Source organism: Doryrhamphus excisus, chromosome 3 (genome assembly GCF_030265055.1).
Source record: "Doryrhamphus excisus isolate RoL2022-K1 chromosome 3, RoL_Dexc_1.0, whole genome shotgun sequence".
In the NCBI taxonomy this organism is placed as follows: Eukaryota; Metazoa; Chordata; class Actinopteri; order Syngnathiformes; family Syngnathidae; genus Doryrhamphus; species Doryrhamphus excisus.
In genome coordinates, this window is record NC_080468.1 from 29,809,580 (window position 1) to 29,831,293 (window position 21,714).

The 21,714-nt window shown below is 43.6% G+C and overlaps 3 protein-coding genes across 4 annotated transcripts in view; 1 reads left to right on the plus strand and 2 right to left on the minus strand.

The window, feature by feature from the left end:
• The first annotated feature begins 8 nt into the window (after nt 1-8).
• Nucleotides 9-19,678, plus strand: parpbp (PARP1 binding protein). Of its 2 annotated transcripts, none has more exons than XM_058065802.1 (11): nt 9-85; nt 565-720; nt 938-1,165; nt 3,275-3,355; nt 3,420-3,590; nt 3,661-3,815; nt 6,018-6,201; nt 7,021-7,202; nt 7,333-7,414; nt 12,080-12,233; nt 13,800-19,678. In XM_058065802.1, exons 2-11 carry the CDS (start codon nt 571-573, stop codon nt 14,021-14,023), a joined length of 1,611 nt encoding a protein of 536 aa, XP_057921785.1. In that variant the 5' UTR covers nt 9-85; nt 565-570; the 3' UTR covers nt 14,024-19,678. The 2 variants fall into 2 exon arrangements, with proteins under 2 accessions (XP_057921785.1, XP_057921786.1); XM_058065803.1 differs by having other exon boundaries at nt 6,999-7,202; nt 13,800-13,945.
• On the minus strand, nt 14,188-15,320 carry pmch (pro-melanin-concentrating hormone). Its single transcript, XM_058065867.1, has 3 exons — nt 14,972-15,320; nt 14,332-14,446; nt 14,188-14,266 (listed from the first exon to the last, which is right to left on the minus strand). The coding sequence occupies exons 1-3, from the start codon at nt 15,200-15,202 to the stop codon at nt 14,217-14,219; spliced, it is 396 nt and encodes a 131-aa protein (XP_057921850.1). The 5' UTR covers nt 15,203-15,320; the 3' UTR covers nt 14,188-14,216.
• Nucleotides 17,244-21,714, minus strand: part of igf1 (insulin-like growth factor 1) — a 13,421-nt gene continuing 8,950 nt past the window's right edge. The window contains exon 5 of the mRNA XM_058065866.1: nt 17,244-20,830. Within this exon, the coding sequence (XP_057921849.1) occupies nt 20,771-20,830 (60 nt within the window). The 3' untranslated portion in view covers nt 17,244-20,770. The remainder of the gene's footprint in view (nt 20,831-21,714) is intronic.

Consider the following 21,714-nt stretch of genomic DNA (forward strand, 5'->3'; position numbering starts at 1 on the left):
CATACACGGTGACGTCATCTGGAATTTAAAATTTCAAAAACCGGTCATTCCAGCACGTCGGGGGTGTTTACGAATCGAGGTGCAGGTTGGTGGCATTTTATGAACATTTACTACAACATTTATCTATACAACCATTTAGCTGACTGGCTGATTAAGCTGATGCTTAAGATGTGTGCTTTGAATGTGGACGCTGCCTTAAACCTCAGAAACACAGAAATCGGGGGTGGGTGCATCGATCCAAATCGCCATGCTATCTATACCAGCGGTAGTACTGGGGACAGGTTCAGTAATAGTGTATATAATAGTCCCTTTTCTTCAAAAATAAGTTTAATGATATTTCAGCTTAAACCAAATATCCATTGTATTGATACCAACGCTAGTATTACGGACATATTTGATAACGATGTGAATAAATTCTCTTTTCTTCATTCAAACATAAATTTGTTGATATTTTGACTTAAAATCTTGGCCCTCTGTTTTATGGTATCTGCAATACTGGCTCTTTGTATGCCAGAATTTGCAGTGTTCCACCGCCCTGTTATGAATACATTATATCTGTTTCAGGGAATTATGAAGGCTTTTGGTGATGCTTTGACGCAAATGGTGAAGACCTTCAGACAAGAGTGTCCTCGGCTGAAGCAGTCTGAGAGGACCACAGTTCACGGCGCTGACGCCATGCTGATGGTGCTGCAGCTGGCCATGGCTGACGTCAGCAAACAGGTGATTGAACCAATTGAATCCTAAACCGCATACGCAGCGAAGGGCGATGTAAGTATCCCTCTCTGCAAATTGTCATGACTGCAAGCGTCAAGCTGACTGTCATCGCCCTCACAACTGATGACATTACCACACAATTCTGGCATTTGAGGGGCGGAATAAAAAGTGGCCTGATTGATTCCAGACGACAGCTCGCTGTTTTCTCTCCTTCCCATGACAGCAAAGTGGAGAGTTCAAGGTGGCTCTCAGCGACGTCCTGATGGTGTGGAAACACTTACTGCTGCACAAACTTCACCTGCAGTCCCCCGGGGCCGCCCGCTTGGAGAACTATGATCTCATCCTGGAGGCCTACGAAGGCTTCCTGAAGCGCTCCAACACGATAGACCTGGTGGACATTCTCTCAGTGTGCAAAGAGCTGAGAGGGGACTCTGAGGAACTTGTGAGCCCTGTGAGTAGTTCTTCAGATTGATGAGGGTCCAGTGTTTCAACAGGACTGCAATCTATTTATGGCAGTAGGGGTTTGACACAATGGCATCTTTGCCATGATGCATTTGCATGTGTGAAAAAGTGATTGCCCACTTCCTGATTTCTTATACTTTTGCACATTTGTCACTTAAATGTTTCGGATTATCAAACAAATTTAAATATTAGTCAATGACAACACAACTAAACACAAACCGTACGTTTTTTTAATTAACTCATTAAATCCCAGCCATTTTATAGTTAGTCAGAATAGTTAATCAATGATGCCAAAACGTCAACAAAACAAAAAAAAATCATTTTAAATGAAGGTTACAAGGCCATTTCTAAAGTTTTGGTACTCCAGCAAACCACAGTGAGAGCCATTATCTACAAATGGCCAAAACATGGAAAAGTGGTGAACCTTCCCAGGACTGGCCGGTCAACCAAATTGACGCAAAGAGCCTCTGAGAGGTCACAAAAACCCACAACAGCAGGCCTCACTTGCCTCCGTTAAGGTCAGTGTTCATGACTCCAGCATAAGAAAGACACTGGGCCAAAACCACTGCTGCACAAAAAGAACATTCAGGCTGGTCTCCATTTTGTCAAAAAATCGGATGATCGGATCCTCAAGAGCTTTTGGGAAAATGCATGTATTTCAGAAAAAGAACAACATACGAACAGTAAAATATGGTGGTGGTAGTGTGATTGGTCTGTGTCTTTTGTTTCTGCATTTTTTTTTTCATTTTTGTTCAGACTAATATTTTAATCTGTTTTATCTAAACGTGCAAAAAAGAAAACAGGAAGGGGGCAAACACTTTTTACCACATGACAAATTGTAATGGACACTTTCTGTGGTATAGCAATAAAGTTGAATAGTTGGCAGACCAAGTGCAGACAGACCCATTATGAGGTTGAACAAGTACAGTAGCAGCAAATCAATTTGTGGTGGTCCGAATTTCCAAATCTACACTGGAACCTTGGTTAGAGTAAATAATTGATGCCAAGATCTGACTCTAACCGAAACAGATGCGAACTGAAGCAATTGGTACCATAAGAAATCATGGAAATCCAATTAATCAGTTCCAGCAAGCCCAAACACTTTCATAGTTTTATATTTATAGTTTTAAGTAAACAATGCCAAAGGCATGTAAAAAATAAATAAATAAATAAAAAACTTAAATTATGTTAGAAAAGCAGGAAGTGAACAAATGTAACAGTTACTGATTGTAAAAGTACCAGATGGAGGGGTAGGATTTAATAAGCTGTGCTTCTTCCTACTCCTTTTGGACATGTGGAACTGTGAACTGATTATGTGACGCACTCATTTGTAATCTGATGCAGGTTCAAATGAAATGAAACCATTACCATTACCAAATACATATAAATGATGAATGGAAGTGATAAGCTAGCAACTTTTACATCATTGAAGACGTGATGCTTGATGTGCCTGTTCCCAAAGACGTTATGTGGCAGCAAGACACGACATGGACACCAACTTCCTGTTTATTTAGAGTTATTTCTTCAATTCAATAGTGTCTATTATTTCTGTAATCCAAAATAGATCCAAAGAAAGACCCAAGTGCCAGCATTTTGAGAAAGAAGGTAAAAAAATTTAATTGAATTGAAATTGCAACAAAACAGAAAAAAAGATGGTCTCCGTGTGGTGTCTCGCTGCCACATTGTTTCTTTGGGAACACTCAAAGGTAAACTTAACCTCATTTATATGCATTTCGAATTGCTTCATGCATGTCAAACTACAAGAACATGTTGTTTTGTTTTTTTTTTGTTGATGACGACATTCAATAGATGGGCTTCGTGACTGGCTTCCGGTTCCAGTCACCATTTTTTCTTAGCTTCTTTGGTAAAGGTTTTGTGATAAAAATATATTATGAACACAGTTGGGACCCAAGCAGTATGTTAATAACACAACAAAACGGGCAAATTTAATGAAACCATGGCAAAGTTTTGCCACAGTGTACATGTGTACTGAAAAACACACGGCCCTGGGCAAGACGCTAACTGAGGTGTCACTGTTATTGTCATTTAAATGGCATCTTTTAGGATCTAGTTCTGAATCCTTGATTCTTTTTTCAAGGTCCAGCTATTTGAGTTTCTATCGGGCAACAAGGGAGATGGCCCAGCCTCGTCCGTGTCATCAACACCGTGCAGCTCACAGGTACTGCTAATCATGTCCACTCTCTCAAAAAGCACCACTTTGACCTCAGTGCGCCCACAACCAGGTCAAAGCAGCAGTGAGGAGGGTCTTCTACTCCTACCTGAGCTTGCTCATCAACACCAAGAACGACCTGGCCTTGGCGCTCACGCTAGATGTCCCCAGCCGCTCGCTGGGCCGCCAGACCTTCACAGATGTTAAACATGCAGCACAGAACAGCAGCACGTCCCTCTTTTTGGTAAGCATGACGGAAAAACTTTACCCCAGCACGGCGGATTTGACTGGAGGGGCTCTCCTCGCATGGGCAGGCGCTGACGTCTTTCGTGAGGGCAATCCAGCTCGGCGGAAAGGGCTACGCTCCGGCTGAGTCGGACCCGCTGAGGAAACACGTCAAGGGCCTGTCCAGCTTTGTGCAGTTCCTGGACAGCTTGGAGGAGATCCTGGGGGACACGCCTGACCCAAGGTGCGCCATGCACTCGCTTTCCTGCAGCAGTGTGCCATTTAAAGAATTTTGTCCATCATCCACAATCCTTATGTGAGACATGAAGACAAATCTTTGTCTTTTCTGTGTATTGTAAATATATAAAAAGATACAGCTCGTTACTGTCCGTCATGGCAGTAACAAGCCTACAAAGGCCGCACCAACAAGGTTTTATGGTCTTGTATACATGCGGTAACCATATAGTAACAGGTACATTCATGATAATGGAACCCTAACAGTATTTTGCCACGTTTTGGTCTTTTTATGCGGAATTTCCTTCAAAGGGCTCATTGATTTCACATTGTAATTGATTGTGTGGTCAAGCTAGTCGCTAGCCAGCTAGTCGCTGGTCAAGCTAGTCGCTGGTCAAGCTAGTCGCTGGTCAAGCTAGTCGCTAGCCAGCTAGTCGCTAGCCAGCCAGTCGCTAGCCAGCTAGTCGCTAGCCAGCTAGTCGCTAGCTAGCCGGTGTCAATATGTGAGTAAGATGGGCAAAATTCCCCCTAATTAGCAGTTTTTCTTTTTAAATTTAAATGTTATTGTTTAAGATGTTGTTTAATTAATGCAATAGCTCCTCTCACAAGCAATAGACACCTTTCATGATCAAACTAAAATGCAAAGAATAACCCAAAAGTCAAAACCCATGGCATTTTAGCTAGCCAGCTAGTCGCTAGCCGTGGCGACAACGATGTGCGTAATAACCATGTGTTACTCAATTAATGCGATCACTCCTCTTGCTAATAATGTCTGGTGCATTTCCTGACAGGATATCTTTGAGTCATTATTTCTAACGTCAAAACTCAATCCACAGTCAGTGACTTATCACAATATTGTCATAAAGACATGTTCTAAAAGTGATCGCTCCTCTCGCAAGTAATAACTGACACATTTCATCATAAAAAAAATATAAGTCAAAACCCACGGCAATCTCACCTATCCACGACTACCTTTTTTGTGTGCGTAATAATGACGTGCCATTTAATGCAATTGCTCCTCTCACAACTAATGATAACTGATACATTTCCCGATGGGACTAACAAAGTGTCACTGACTTGTGACGATATTGGTTTGTGTCATAACGACGTGTTCTAAAAGCAATCGATCCTCTCGCAAGTAGTGACTGACACATTTCATTATAAAAAAACTAAGTACTCAAATAATCTAGAAGTCAAAACCCACGGCACTTGCTCATCCACGACTACCTTTTGTGTGTGTAATATTGACGTTGTTTAATGCGATTGCTCCTCTCGCAACTAAGTGAGATGCATTTCATGCAAAATTAAAATGACTAAAATACTAAGTATAATCCAAAACCGTGACAACATTGGTGTGCGTAACATGTTTTTAATGAATGCAATTGCTCCTCTCACAAGTAACGTACACATTTCATAATAGAAATACATACATAAATACAGTCAAAATAATCCAGAAGTCAAGCCCCAGAGCATGCTGGCTCGCCTATAACTAGCTTAGTGTGCATAATGACGACGTGTTGTTTAAGTGATGTGATCGCTCCTCTCGCAAGTAATTGCAGTTGCCATTATTCACAACAGAAGTAATCAGGATAAGACAATCAGGGAAATTCCAGTGAAAGATGTACAAAAATGGAATAAAAGGCTTCTGGTGCTTTATGGGTGGGCGCTGCTGCTAATGCTAACGACTCATGTCCGCAGCGGCCGAGATAATACATCAAAGGCCGCGTTTGGCGTCGGACTGCGATGTAAATCTCACGCAGCTCCACACATCATCCCAACAGACAGCTTTGGCCGTGCAGCGAGGCTGGCACCACAACACAAGTGCTTATCAGGAATGATTTAGTCGCTGGGTCAGGTGAGGTCGCCCCCGCCCAGGCGAGGCAGAACAACACGTCGGGGCTCTAGGTTCACGAGGCACGGATGAACTCGGGCCCGACCATCAGCAGTCTGCTCTCAGGGGAGGGCTGTGTTTCCTCGTGCAAACACCCTCCGCTACGGGGCCCCGTGTTCAGTTTTCCCACAAAATTCCCTGACTGCTCAATCCTGCCAGGGCTGGGCCTTGTCTAACAGGGCTAGTATCTTCTGGAAAGTCACGCCATCATCTTTTCAATGCCACCATGCAGGCCAGTTTCACTCGTACACAAACCAAACTGGGACATTTAAGGCTATGAGATGTAAAAAGTTAATCCACGCGAACTTTGTCTCCTCGTAGTGTGTGTGGGTCCAAGCTGGTGTCGGCCATCCGTGCGGTGCTGGTCAAGGGATGCTCCGGCGAGGACGCGGTGATGGCTGCAGCTGAGGAGACAGCGGCCGAGCTGAAGGACCGGATCTGCCAGCTGAATCGGATCCAGAAAGAGACCTCGCTAGCAGGCGGGACAGGGATCAGCCCTGCCAGGGTAAAGTAGTGCCATCCAGTCCTGAGTTGAGGGGGATTATGTGTAGTATTCAACGCTGGTCAGCAGGCTTTTATTGGTTGGAATGATCGCACAATGATCCCTAACATGGGCTATGCCAAGCTTAAACTTGACTCTGAACCCCCGACATCACTTCCTGTCCCCTCACACTGGAACACATTTCCAGCAACACACACAAGCATTATTTAACACACGTCTTATTTATGTCTTATGTCTACTTTCTCTTATTATGTCTATTATATTGGGTGATAGGAGTGCAAACTTGACTCTAGGGGTGTTATGTTATTTCATGTCGGGAGGGCTCTGATATTAAATTGTATTTAGGTGGTATGTTCTGCTCTTTTACTGCCAAAATAGTCCATTTATAAAGGAGTCTCACCTGTGGAATCAGTTCACTGTGATAAACATTTTTATCACGTTTTTAACACATATTTTTGTCTCTGTGCTTTGCTGATTTATTTCCTCCACTTTGGAGATGTTGAACTTTGTTTTCAGTTTTCAAGTTGCAGAAGTTTGTTTGGCTAACCTTAGCACTAGCTTAGACAGCTTAGACAAAACCTGTCACAAGGTGAACACAAATGAATATATTAGACCAGGCTATGCCATGACTCCCATTCCATGTGTTATATATATAATCTTACAATATTCATTAGTGGTGAGTAGTTGTACATTTTATACTGCAATAAAAAATACTTATTTTTTATGGCCGTATCAATTACTGGCAAGATCTACCGTTCTCATAAAAATGTCTTGAAGGCTGACAGGTCCGCGTTCTACAGACTAACGGAAGCTGTCTCGCAGCCCAAAGCGTACGCTGTCAATCACGCCACGGCGTATGGAGGCCGCGACACGGTGAAGCTGCTGATGGCGCTGCTGGACGAGGAAGCGCTGGCGCCGCCCTGCGCCAACAAAGCCGAGCTGCTGTCCGAAGACCAGCCCGTCCTCAACGGAAGCGAGGGGACATGTGTCCTCACCTTGTACAGGTCCGCAACCCCTTCTGACTCAACCAACCGCAAACCAAACCGCTTTGTGGACCCTGAGCAACTCCAACGTCGAAACCAAATCACCAATCAAATGATGTCATGCTCTTAAAAATAGTTCTCTCCTCCTCAGATCCCCCGAAGTGTCTACTGGATCTTCACCAGAGCCCCTCAAGAACCGAGTTCACAGCCGCCTGGACCTGCTCAAATCCAAGGTAGGGTCCAACGGGGCCCCCTTCCTCAAAACCTGAGCCGTCCTTCCATCAAATTGAATCAAACTGAAAATGATGTCTTTACGTCCCCACTCCTATTTATTTTGCTTTTAGTCGATGGTTTGCACAGCTGCGCCGTAAAAGTAGCGACTGGCGAGGGAGGGTGGTGGAGTGGGGGAGGGGGGGGGGGGATACCGTTGCCCTGTGGGTTTGCCTACAGCACAAAATCACCTGCTGAGGATCTGATATCAAATACCTTGCTTCCCCTCGGCCTACGTCATCGCTGCTGGCAGCCTAGATTGCGTAGCTGCTAACAAAACGTTCTCGCGTGTGCAAAACGTGTGCATAAGTTGATTATACCAAACGCCACACTCAAGGATAGAAATGTTTGAAGATTGGATCAACACAACCTTTTCAGATAACAACCAAAAAACAATTTTCATATGTGGAGACTTCAATATTGATCTGCTGAATCCACACAAGAACTAGGTAATTGACGATTTTATAGATACAATGTACAGCTTAAGTTTGTTTCCCAAAATCACCAGACCAAATAGAATAACATACCATTGTGCCACTCCAATCGACAATATATTCACTAATGACTTTGATAACAAAACCACTCGTGGCCTGCTAATCAAAGATCATCTTCCAGTGTTCACAATTTATAACCATCGTTACAACAAGACCAATGGAGGCTACAAAGACTGTCCAAAGACTACGTTCAGAGGACAGAGTCAAAGCTTTCAAGAAGGATCGAGAAGAACAAAAATGGGAGTGTGTGTACAGTGCCAAAGACGTGGATGAAGCATACGAACACTTTCTACATACTTATATGAAGCTGTACGATAAGAACTGTCCCTGGAGAGAAAAGTCAAAGAAGCAAAAGAAAAAACAACCAGCCATGGATGACAAAAGGCCTTACGAATGCTTGCAAGAAGAACAACACACTATACAGGAAATTCATCGTTCAACAGACTAAAGAATCAGAAAGAACATACAAGACTTATAAAAATAAGTTGACTACAATCCTAAGAGCGTGTAAGAAGGAATATTACATCCAACTATTAGACAAGCACAAAAACAATATTTGAGCAACCTGGGGCATACTAAATAGTATTATGAGGAAAAGTAACAAGAAGACAGACTACCCTAATTATTTCATGGTGGGAAACACCTATAATGATGATATGGATGAGACAGTTGAAAAGTTCAATAACTACTTTGTCAATATTGGTCCCAATCTAGAAGAAGGGATTCCGAAACAAAGGACAAGCGAGGAAAGGAATGAAACAATAGAAAGGAATCCTAATTCTATGTTTCTGACAGATGTAACAAAAAAGGAAATCATCGACATTGTCAAAAACTGTAAAGCAAAAACATCAACTGATTGTAATGGAATCGAAATGGACACTATAAAAACCGTAGTCAACGAGATCGTACAACCGCTGATGTACATCAGTAATTTATCTATCAGACCGGAAGATTTCCCCAAGAAATGAAAACCATTACCATAAGTTTAAAAAATGACCAAAGCAAAGGTGCATTGTAGTATTTGATCTCTGACTTCGACCAGTTTGCATACTTCGCATCCGATTATCAGTCAACATCAATAGATGCCTCGCAGGAGGAGAACTTCGGCCACCTCCTTTTGGAGCAGCTACACACGATAATGGAAAGCGTTCTAGATCTTCCAGAATCTGCACCTGAGGGGAATCCCTTTTTGATTGACAGTGAAATTGGCGATCTTAAAGTATAAAGTTTTTCAAACCATTGTTCCGAACTGATCTACCGATCCCCAGCAACTTTGTCTTTGTTAAAAACAAGGAGCATTGTGTTTTGACTCTCTTGCCACTCTCCGGTTTCTTCTTCCAACAAGCATCGGCAGCTTCTCAATCACTAGTCTCGTGCAGCATCTCCATCTGTTAACTAGCAGCACCTCATGGCGGATACGAGAATTTACATTTAGATAATTAAATAACCTTCAAAATGGTAAGCTGGACAAACAATACGTACGCTTCACTTTGAATGACCAGCAGCCACCACTTTTTTCCTAAACTTTGAACCTTGCTACAGTGTGAGTGGCTAATTTATGGCAAAATTCTAATTCTGGGACATCTTTGCTTCAGAACTACGACTAATGATTTAAATAAGGGGACCTATGATGCTTTTTCCATTTTTCTGACCTATAAATGTAGTTAGAATGTTGTATTCTTGTGTTAAACCATGCCAAAGTTTCAGATGGTGAGCCTTGAAAGAAGTTTGGGATGGCTCAAAACGCTCTGTTTCAGATGGCATTACAAAACAGTTTTTTTGTGATGTAACAGAGGAGCAGACTTCCTTATATGGGCATGGCGGTAAGCCAGATTACCTCTCTGCCCCCGGCTTCTCTGTTTATGAGGTAGGCTAAGGAAGAAGTTGCTGGAGCAAGAGAAAAAATTTCATCCGTCAACAGCATACCACACAGAACTGTTTTTGTGAACATGAACGTTAAATATCGCCAAACTCTTGCTGGAGTCAGAAGCAGCGCACTTTTTCCGAGAAAGGTTGCGGTTGAAAGACTGCAATTTTTACAACTGACAATAATGCTTAATTTAGGTGTTTTTCTGTCTTCTCCTACCTACTGTGGATATTTTATTCCTGAAATTGGTCAAACTCAATTTGATAATGGGGAATAACGCTTAAATAACAGCAATGGGAAATTGTGCCTATTGGAGCAAGGTAAAATAGCACTTGATGTTTGACATGTACTACATTGGATATTTTGTTTTACATATTACTCAAAACCAGTCGAGGCCTCGTTCATACATTTCTGTTAAAATGTAGCTGTGGGAGCATAGAAAAGTTCAATATTGTTCAAAATCAACAGGATTCTTGGGCCTTTTTGTTGTTGATAAGTAGTTCTGGCGCCACCTGTTGCTTGTGAGCTGCTACAGGTGCAGTGGTCGTGCTAGCGGTGCGGGCGGCGTATGTTAAAGACATTCATGTGATGCCGCCAGCAGATGTCTTTTTCGCTCTTCCTGTTTGAGCGGCGCCACGGTCCCCCGGCAGCTCACCGCTTCTTGACCCTCAGCGAGCGGAAGCTTTTCCTTTTCTGTGAAGACGCGAAACGAGGTTCAGCGTCCGCGTCTCCCTTTTAGCCACGTCGCCCGGTCCAAGAGCTGGATGCGGGGGCCACTCCGGTCCTTCTTGAAGGTTTTGATTGATGACGACTTTCTGGTGTGGTTATTCTCTCCTCGCCTGCGTCACCTGGAAGGGCTGACACCTGTTCCTATCAGGAATGTCCGGCTTTAGGGATGAGAACCACATGTTTTGGTCGTCGTAGCGTGGGCGAGTTGGATTTGGCTTTTCCTCTCTAAGCCTCAGTTTCCTTTTAATTGGAAGATGTTACCTCCACCAAGGGCAGCGCAGAGGTTATGATTTTGTGTTTGTTCAAAATAACTTAAAGTTCTGCATGGATTTGGATGAAATTGTCGGGAATGTGGAAGAACTGAAATTCAAAATGTTGCCAAAATTCACACTAACTTCTTCACACCTGCTGCGACTGCCGCCACATTCAAGCCGTTCCAACATCAGCGACTTCAACAAAGTCAGGACATTCATGCTACTAGCTACTGTGAAAAACTTCACACATTTCTTTTTCCGGAACGCAAAATGCCTTTGATCTAAAAAGTTCTGTTTTCACATTTCTCAACTCATTCTGGACATTTAGCCTTCCCAGTACATTGCGCTATTATGCTAGGTGTTAGCATTTCTAGTATATTAACATTAGCATAGTAGCATTTTTATCTATTGTCAGATGTAGACACAAACACTTAAACATTATGCTATTTGTTAGCATGCTAACATTCGCATAGTAGTATTTTTTCCATTTTCAAAGCTAGACACAAGGATTTAACACAATCATGTTACTGTTAGCATTGCTAGCATGTTAACATTAGCATGGTATAATTTTTATCCATTTTCATAGGTAGACTCTAGTATATAAAGACTGTTAACGTTAGAACAATAGCATTGCTAGCATGCTAACATTAGCTTAGTCGCATTTTTAGCCATTTTCATATGGAGAGACAAACACTTGGCACCTTTGCTACATGTTAGCATAGTTGCTCTTTTAACCATTTTTATAGGTAGACGCGCATGCATACTTTTAGTAATATTAGGCTACTTTTACCTGTTAACAACTGCTAACAATTAGCAGTTTTGTCCAATTTCATAGCCAGACACATCTAAACATTGTTATGCTAGGTGTAAACATGGTAACATTAGCATGTTAGCACTGCTAGCATGCTAACACTAACAATCTAAATATAGAGGAAAATGTGCGTGGGGGTGCGATGGTGTTTGGCGAAGGTCTGGCCCTGAGTGCTTTTCTAGTTTGGAAATGCTTTTATTTTCATCCCCTATATTAGCTTAGGCTATCTTAGTCTGCTGCGTTTCTCTCCTCCCTGCTTCAGCCTATTGGCCCCAAATCCTGGGATTGGGATAATCCTGAGCAGGCCCAGAGGCTAAGGATTTTTGTGATGCATCGCTCCAAAATGAGACATGGACATCGTCCTTTTATGTAATCATCAGCTTTGGCTCCTAAAAGTTGATTTGTGGCGCACATCAGGGCTTGGACAAGTAGCGAGGAGACTAACTGTGGTAAACCAAATGGATCTGCTCTAGGTGGGACCCAGGACCATCCGATCCCAGTTCGCCTGTACCTACAGAGACCAAGAACTGCCCCTCAATCGTGTTCTGCACTTCCCCAGTACCAGCCAGGTCCCGACTTGTGTGCATCCTGCGCCCAAAACAGTGGCTGTTGAGGTCCTGGTGTCAGGTACGTGTGGTGGTTTCCTCTTCTTCGGTCTTTGGACCGAGACTATCCCACTCATAGCAATACTACATTTGACAGCTTTCGGTTACCGGAAAATCCAAATCTGCGTACATCAAAGGAAAGTTGAGTGAAACACTCAAATGCGATCATAGTGAAGGATAAGGATGTGAGATCTGGATCTAGATAAAATATCACATTATTCCCATAACTTGTATAACTATATTTTATTCTGTTTCTTTAATATTTCAACTTTATGCTACTAAATTGAAGTTTATTTTCACATTTTATACTTGTAAGATTACAGATTTTTCTCAATATTTTCACTTTATTCTCCTAAAATAACAGCCGTTTTTTTTTAATTTCTGCTGTTTTGTTTTCTCATATGACTTTATTCCCTTAGTCAAAATTTTCCCCAACCTAATATTCCAAAAATTACAACCTTTTTTTTTTGGTTTCTCATATTCCGTCTTTTTAAAACTCTTCTTTTTTTTTGGGCCGATGACGATACCGATTTCTTTCCACCTCCCTTAGCCGATGGCAGATTTAGCTTGAGCCAATATTTGTGGCTGATACTGCTTTTGCTGCCTCAATTTATATGAAAAAATTTAATACGATATATAAAACATTTCGCTCATCATTGAACTTTGTGTTGTGCACGCTAAAGACCTCAGATAGCAGACACGGCTGCTCCAATTCGTTCTCTGTGTGTGTACACATATAGTAACATGACACGCATTTAACCTCAGCCCGGCGTTGGCTGAATGAAACTCCTACAAACACCATGCAACTGAATTGCCAAGGTTAACATTAAAGCGGAGTTGGTAACAGCTGTACATATTAGCCTCCAACTATCAACAGCTCCCTAATTCCAACGGTAGGCACTTTTAGCATTCAGCAGCAATTGGCGTTCATGTTTCCTATTTAATACAGGTGGCAATATTTCAAGTAAGTTTAACTGTTAGAGGCTAATTAAAAGTTGAAAATGTACCCTTGTTGTGATTCACCACACTTGCAGTGTGGAAGGAGTACCGCGACTGCGAATCTTGCAGGGTCCTCCGGCAACACTAAGCTGCCCAGCGGATGCCTGTCTGTAAATCATGCGGCGGAAAAATACATCGGCGGACAAACGCGCGTATCGACCGATACCGATTCAAGTAAAGACGTATCGGTCGATGCTTAATTAAGTTATTCTCCTAAAATTTACTTTTTGGTGCCGCAAGTCAGCTGGGATAGGCTTAGCATACCCCCGCGACCCTACTGAGGATAAGAAAATGGATGGATGGATGTTTCTCATATCCCGTCAAATACTGTATATCCTTCTCTCATAATATTGTAAAATATTTTTCCTCTTAATTTCATTTTATTTGCTGATATTGTTTCATTTTTGCTGTTTTTTCTTCTTGTTAAATTAAACAGCCGTGGGCTGCAATTGGCCCCCGCCTGCACTTTGGACACCCTTGGTTTAACACATGTAATTGTGGTGTAATAATCTTTGAATGAAGGTATTTTATGTCGATGTGTTCTGTGTACAGCATGCATACCAGGTTGTCCCCCTTCTGTTCCTCTCAGATAAACCCTTGTCCTCAGAGGGTCACATGGCGACCGGGGTCCTGGCTCCAAGAAGCGAAAAGGCCACGAAGAAGACCCAGGGCAATAAGAGGAAGCAGGCGGACGTTGAAAAGATCCGACATGAGGACGAGCCTCCGCAGAAGACAAAGCAGCGGCCAAGGACGAAGGCAAAGAAGAAGCTGATCGCAGGACAGGCAACGCTAGGCAGCTTCTTCAGGGTCTGATCTCAACCTTGTCTTATTTTCAAAGTCACAACCTTTCAAGCTTTTTTTGTGACACTTCCTGCCAAAACATTGTCGTCTGCCGTGATTGCTGGACAATTCAAATTTGAAAGTCAATTTCACACGTGAATACGTTTGTTTTGAAACAAAGTTTTATTTTGTTTTACACACTGGGGTGGCTTTCTGGTGGAGGATTTTATGTCCCCCAACAGGGTCGATACACTCGTCCCACCATGCACCGCAACACTGGGAAAACAAACAATTTCTTTAAGCATGTGTCATGGTAGGTGTCACGGTAGAAAAACGCTCACCCTCGATGTCCGTGTCCCGGCGGTCCACCTTCATGTTGTCCACGGCAGCACGGCTCCAGCTGCGCTCCGATGTAGGATTTATGCCCTGAAAGCGTGCTGCTCTTCGCCTGGTGTCCTGCAAAGGCCACACACGTCACTTGTGGATAGCCTAGAAGAGGGTTGCAAGGGTGTGCCGGAGCCTATCCTAGCTGACTTGGGGCAGGAGGCGGGGTTCACCCTGGACTGGTGGCCAGCCAGTCGCAGGGCACATGTAGACAAACCACCTTTCATACTCTCGTTCATACCTATGGACAATGAACCCCAAAATTATATACTATTACTATTACTACTATTATACTATTATTTTTACTGTACTGTACAGACTGAACCTGAAACTACCAAAATGGAGCGCAGCGAAGCATACAAGCATATTCAAGAATCTAACTGAATGCTGACTGCAACAAAGTCATACATGTCGGCAGTTCTGCCCTACTATTGGAAGTTCGATATCACTTTCACGCACCCAAGGGTAGAACATGCTAACTCCACACACAGATGCCCAAGCAGAGATTCCAACCCAGGTTTTCCTGATCTGACTGTGTGGCCAACATGCAAGTAAAGTCCAATAATAGTACTACTACTTCATGTGAGTGACACTTACAGCCAAAAGAGCAAATTTGGACACCCCATCGTCATCCTTGACATCATCCCACACCACGTTCCTCCTGAAGCCCGCCACGTCATCCAGAATCAGCGGACCCACCAGGCCATCTCTCTCCACGGTGGTGCCATCCTCCGCTCGTTGACTCTGCGGTGTGGCGGCCAGGTGTCTGCTCAGGCTGGAGAAGAGCAGCAGAGTGAGGAGGACGCAGTGGACAGACATGATGGTCATTTACCTGCTGGCGCTCGCCGCCGTTCTTATAGTCGGGTATGAAAAGAACACCAAGGGATGTGTCCTCTTCAAGGATGAAGGTCACCACAGAGGTGACAAGCTGAATGGATCTATTTGGGCTCTTTGGACACTTCAAGAAGGGACTGTGATTCCTTCCAGCGGGGTCAAAGAGGGCACGGACGGGGGACAGAGGTCGGGAAATTCATTCTGATGCTCAATATGTGCAGACTGAATGAGACACAGCAGGGGACATTGATGGACATTGTGGGACACATGTCATGAGGGAGGCTTATTCAAATCCTACAGTCTCAGTTCTGTTTGAGGTTTCTTCCTCGGAAAGAGTTTTTCCTTACCTGCGTCACCAAAGTGCTTGATCGTGTGGGGTACTCGCGGTTTTCTTGACACCAATCATTGGTGACCCCCATGTGGGTGCACTGGGTCCACCAAAAGCCCCAAAGCAAGTCTTTTTGTCTTTAATGATCTAGTCCCATGGACTTTGTGGTCTTTTCACACAGATTGTAATCGTCATCATCATCAATCACGCCATCTTTCTACGTAAGGAGTCCTCAGACTTTTCTTCTTCGTCAAGTGTGTCGCAACGGTGCACCCAAGAACAGCCCCTTGGTTTCCTGGAAACAAAGCGGCCGATGAGACCCTCCTCCAAGGAAAATAAGGATGTGACATCATGGTTTCTTAAAGTCTCAGTGAATTTCCATTGTGGACTGACACCAGGTCCGTTTTTTTCCCCTTTCAAACTAACTGCTAATATTATATGTATGCACGTGCCGAGCCTCTCAAGGTACCAGATGAAAGCCTGCGGACAACTTTGTGTGCGTCTATTAAGTCATAAATGGCAGGAGTTTCATCGGAATGACTTTGCAAATGTGCGAACGTTCCCCTCCAGTGACGAGGTTGGAGCACCAAGGTTACTGAAAAGACAACTGCGTGCTTAGCAGGAGGACTGGAGGAGTGCTGGCAGATTGAGTTTCAGGGCTCGCTCCAACATGAACGCCGCCAGTAGTCAGATCAATGGGAGCGGCCTGCCAGGAGCCTCCCAGGTTCTTGAGGTTATTCAAACATCAGCATGTTTGCCGTGTAATCTCAAATTGGACGCGCAGATTAGAGGAGGATCAAGGAAGAAACCTTGAACTTTTACCACCACACCTAACCTCCCCAGCTATACCTGTGTGTCCATTCCAGTTACAACTATCCACCTCTATCCCAACTAGGTACATCTTTCCTACCCATCTACCAATTTGTTCATGCCGACTGGCTATCCGGTCTACACCTAACTATCCCATCCATGGAACCTGACCTATCTATCTGTCTGAGTACCCATCCCTAGCTATCTCTCCATTTCTACGATTCCAACCCCATTCTATTAACCTGACCCATTTTTGTTCATGCCACCAAGCGATCTGTCCATCCCTGTCTATGTATTCATACCGATTAGTGGTGTGTGAGTCATGAACGAGCGGGTCAAAAGAACAAGAACAAGGTCACCGCCCCTAAAATACCCATTCAGTCCGTTCAGTTGCAAATGCTTTTTTTTTTTATTGGCTGGAGAGTCGGTTCACCGTCGCACCTCACTCTGTGGGTGGGTGGGGTTAGCTGACTGAAACACAGAGGCCGAGAGATTGACCGACACTCGTCTGCCATTCATTCATGATCGACAGTTGAGTTGGAACGAACAAACGTGAACATGAGTGAACGGACTGACTCGACACGGCTGTCCGGGTCTATGCACAGGGGGAGATCACAGGCTAACGACCAAGTGACCGAAATGAACGGATCTTTGAATGAACCGGAATGATCTGGTTCACTGAAATGAATGGTTTTGTCCACCACTAATACCGATCCCATCCTTTGATCCTGGGCATTTATACATTTGCTCAGTGGCTGTCCAGCCCTACAGTTTTATACGTACCCCATTCTTTTGCCCTGACCCATCTACCCTTCCACTCATCTATACATACCTGTTGAGCCAACTGTATGGTTCAGCAAGCTCCGGTACCTCTCTATCCCTACCTATCCAATACAACCTGACCTATCTATCCCTTTTTCTACACTAAGTGGCTGTCTATTCCTACCGATCCATACCAATCCAATTCTTCTTTACTGACCCATCTGCCCATCCATCCATCCATATACATAACTATCTATCTGGCCACCTTTCTATCCCTACCTGTCCATTCAAGCCCTGTGTCTTTCTAACCAGACCTAACCTACCGTTTGTCCATGGTAAATTGGTTTCTTCCGAACACTAAGGACCCCATCTTTTAACCCTGATCTACCCATCCCTTCCCTCAGTTTCCCTACCTTGTTGTCTTCATACCTACACTATCTTCCTACCTATCAATCCAGCCCTTCCTTTTATCTTTCCCTACTTAGATGTCTTCATAACCACCCTATTTCAACCCATCTTTTTCTTTCCCTTCTCACATGCCCTTAACCTACTCTATCTTTCTACCTCTCAACCCGTCTCTTCCCCTTCGTCCATCCCTGCCTAACATTGTCCATCGAGGGAAATTTGAGTTTGTACCAGTTTGAACCACACCCCAATCTGTTTGCTTTGGCCCTCGCCGCCACCTCTTGGGAAGTATCGCTAACTTTAAAGCCCCGCCTCAGGTTACAGACTGTCGTCTGCAGGGCTGCTCAACGACACTGTGTCAAGACGTGTCTCCGTCTAAGGTCACGCTTATTGTGGACGAAAACACTTGATCCCTCAAAGCACCACAGGCGGAAAGAATGCACCACACACACACGTCTGTGATGTTGACAAGTGGTTTATTCAGCAGGAATGGTGAACAATTTGTCAGTATTTTTCATCTTTTTTATTTATTTCTACAGAAGGCAACCGAGCACCGTGAATAACAGCGCCGTCGTCGTTGTGGTCATTGTCATCATGCCCGACTTCAGAGAACTTCTCTCTGATTTATCATTTCCAATGAGAGGATGTCCAAATTCTACTTGTATACTTTGAATTATACTACAAAAAATCTTTGGCTTGTACTGCGTTTGACTAAAGGTGTTTAAAATACTTACAACTGACAATTCATCCAAAGATCTGCTAACTAAGGTACAGGATTTGATGGGTTAGTGTGTACCTAAAGGGAGACCGTGTCACCTTTAGTGAAGCCAGTGGACGGTTAGCATAGTCCAGCACAAAGGCTACGACGCGAGCTGTAAGCTCACCAATGAACACATTCAACAAACTTTTTTTTAAATGGCAGGGACAGAGACAGATTCTAATCAGCTTTTACTTGTTGCTTAGAGCTGAGCCAATCCAACCATTTAGCCACTGGCTATTGGTTTGGCTAATGCGCATTACTGTGTGAATGAGGGAGGAATATTACACCTTTGGCATTTCACAGAGAGTGTATGGCAAAAATGGTGACAAAAGGTATTTGGGATTTTTATATTTGCCATCTTCCGCCACGTTCAGCATTGAAAAATGGCCAAATGTTCTGCAGTCTCACTATACAGTATTCCAAGTGCGTCTCAAGACAAACAAATATAGTGGAACCTTGGTTAGCATCATTATTTCCTTTGTAACTTGAAACAGATGCCAACCAAATTAATTTTTTCCTATAAAGAAAAAAAGCCAAAAATGTCAACACAAACCACAGGGTACTTCCGGTTTTGAGTTGTCAGTTTTGTTAGCAAGCTAACAGGAGGTGCTAGAAATACATTAAAGAAAATTACACTCAGTTGGAATTTAGCCCTTCATCCTTATGTGAAGCATGAACACATTCTGCATTTCTTTCCCTTTTCTGTGCATTCTAACAAGAGAAAACAAGTTATGTTGCATTTCATGGGAGGGAACCTATTTTGACAATAAACCCCTAAACCATAAAAAAACACCAACAGTGTTATGTTTACATAACTGACCAGTATATTAACCAAGTACAGTATTTGACATGATTTTAATCCGCTAACACAAAGCTTTATAGCCGAAATCGGTGCCTCCCATGACGTGCAATGTTAGCTGGCTCATGCTAACTTGTTTCCACTTGTTAGAACATACAAAAGAAAAAAAAAGGGGAAATATGTGTGTTCATTTTTCACATACAGATTGTGGATGATGGGCAAAATTCCAACTGCATTTGTGTCACACAGTCTCCTGTTAGCATAGCTAGCAAAATCTTAGCTTGCTGACAAAATGGCAGCCTGGAACAGGAAGTCAGCTGTGTCACCGGTGGTTTCTGTTAACATTTTTGGCATTCCGGAACAGATTCAGTGGGGTTGCGTGATTTCTTTTTCGAACGCACAGAAAAGGCCAAAAAATGTGTTCATGTTTCACTCAGGATTGATTTTGTTGATGATGGACAAAATTCCCCCGCCCAAAATTTTGGTGTGAATTTTCAACAAAATCCCGCTAATCAGAGAGGACGCTAACCGAGGTTCTGCTCCATTTTCATTTTCTGTTAATCTCCATACCGTTAGCGGGGCGGAAGGGGGGGTTCACAGTTTAAAAGTACTTTTGCTGAGCTATTCAGTCTTTTCTTTTTGGCATTCAGGGCTTGAGAAAAACAACAACAACAACAAAAAAACAGTAGAAAAAATATCATTCTGCCTTCAAGGGACCACAGCACGCTATTGGTTTTGTCCATGCGTTCAAAGATTGCACACACAGATACATTTTGGTCGCACAATGACTTCTGAAAAGACAACAATTACAGCGGTGGCCTGGAGGCAGTGCAAAAGGGGAAGAAGAAGACGTAGTGTCTGTCCGTCATCCAAGTAGCACCATAACACAGTGGACACGTATTCCTATATGAGCGATAGTAATGCAGAGATTAACATAAGTGTTTCGGATTATACGCGAGCAGAGGAGGCGGGGACAGAAACATCATTCGGGTGGAGTTTGTTCTCGAATAAATCATGCCTAATGTGCACGCAACCGCCTTAAACGCGCCCCCGCACTGTGTCTTGAGGTCCTACATCAAAAGTGGCCTCGGCGTTGACGCTGCAAACTCTTCCACTCGCCGACGGCAAATGCACTTTGAATCCACAGGCGACTCATTTCTGACAGGCAGCAGGAGAAATGCTGAATTGAGTTTGGCTCCCCTGTTTGCATTTTTTTTTTCAAAGTGGTCGGGGAGGCTGTAAATCTCCTATAATGGTGCGTCATAATGGGTGGCTTTGGACTGCAGACTGGACCTCGACACTTCCTGAGGCTCGGTGGGGGTTTGGCTCGGCGTCCACCGACTCCAATTAGCCACAAGGGTCCTGACACGCTTTGAGATGTACTAACTGGCCATGCAATGCATGATGGGTAAATGGAAGGATTGGAACTTGGTCATGTCCGCGTCCTAGCAGCTAAACTATTTGTTTGTTACATGGCATTAATAACAAATACAACGGTGCAGTGTCGAAAATAAATCACAATAACCACCCCTCCCCCCCTCCAAGGAACGCCGCTTCACTTTCGGGTTTCAGTCGTTTTTCACGCCCTCGTTACCGTCGTCTTCGTTTGTTTTTACAGTGAACCAGGGGCACCAGGTAAGGCCACTCCCTCCTTCCCTTCCCACACTGCCGGGCAGGCGGCCATGCTCCGCCATCCCCCTACATTCTGTAACTCCGGCCCCCGGCGTTGCCTCGACTCGAGTTTTTGGGATGCACCTCCTGCCGAACAGAAGAAGAAAGGACAAAGAAGTGTTAAGTGACTTTTTTTTTTAACAGTGATCTGTGGCAAACATCAAATCAGGGCTTCACTACACATCTTAAAATGACACCCAGAGCTCTCCCTGCTGTCTGTCAGTCTTGGTGTCAAACATGGGAGTTGTCAATATGATAATTTTCCTCTGTAAATAAAGCTAACCTAGCATTATGTTCCTGTTAGCGCCGTAGCACAGATAGCTATGCACGCTAATGTGTACAATGACGCAGGCTTTGCTACACATCTTAAAATAAGGCGCTGCCAACTATCCGTCGGTCAGCTACAAATGTGAGAGCTGTCAATATGATCATTTTCCTCAGTGAATAAAGCTAACCTAGCATAATGTCATGCTAGCACCTTAGCGCACATAGCTAAGCGAACATTGCTAACATTTGGCATGGTTTACGATGGGAATTTGAAGGTGTATATTTACAACATCTCTGTCAACAGGGTATTTGTCATATGTTGTTCCAAAAAGCTTTACTTACAAGCTAGCAACGTTTCGTATTATGTTAGCAGTGTGTCGGGTATAGCAGAAGCAAAAGCATTGGAGACATTTATTTATTTTTAATAAATGCGTTTGTTTGTTTGTTTGTTTAAACCTGATGCGGCCCAGCCTCACTCAGACCCTAGCTCCAGTGGCCCCCAGATAAATTGACTTTGAGACCCCTGGTCTAAAAAATATATAATTGCTTTGGTTAGGTTAGAGTCCGTTCTGGTTTGAGTTGGACCTTCTGGCAGGGATTCATGACGCCACCCAAGGCCCCGCTGTATTTTGTTTTTCTCCAGCAGATAGGCTATCCAATCGTGATGCTGCTGTTAAAATGTGAGGTTAATGTTAGTACTTTAG

Excerpts from the sequence above, each read along its gene's own strand:
- parpbp (XM_058065802.1), top strand. The coding sequence starts at position 571 with ATGAAGGCTTTTGGTGATGCTTTGACGCAAATGGTGAAGACCTTCAGA. Across the intron at positions 721-937 it reads TGGCTGACGTCAGCAAACAG|CAAAGTGGAGAGTTCAAGGT; the intron begins GTGATTGAACCA and ends TTCCCATGACAG. Across the intron at positions 12,234-13,799 it reads TGTTGAGGTCCTGGTGTCAG|ATAAACCCTTGTCCTCAGAG; the intron begins GTACGTGTGGTG and ends TGTTCCTCTCAG.
- pmch (XM_058065867.1), bottom strand. The coding sequence starts at position 15,202 with ATGACCATCATGTCTGTCCACTGCGTCCTCCTCACTCTGCTGCTCTTC. Across the intron at positions 14,447-14,971 it reads CCAAATTTGCTCTTTTGGCT|GACACCAGGCGAAGAGCAGC; the intron begins GTAAGTGTCACT and ends TGGCCTTTGCAG. Across the intron at positions 14,267-14,331 it reads CCGGGACACGGACATCGAGG|TGTTGCGGTGCATGGTGGGA; the intron begins GTGAGCGTTTTT and ends TTGTTTTCCCAG.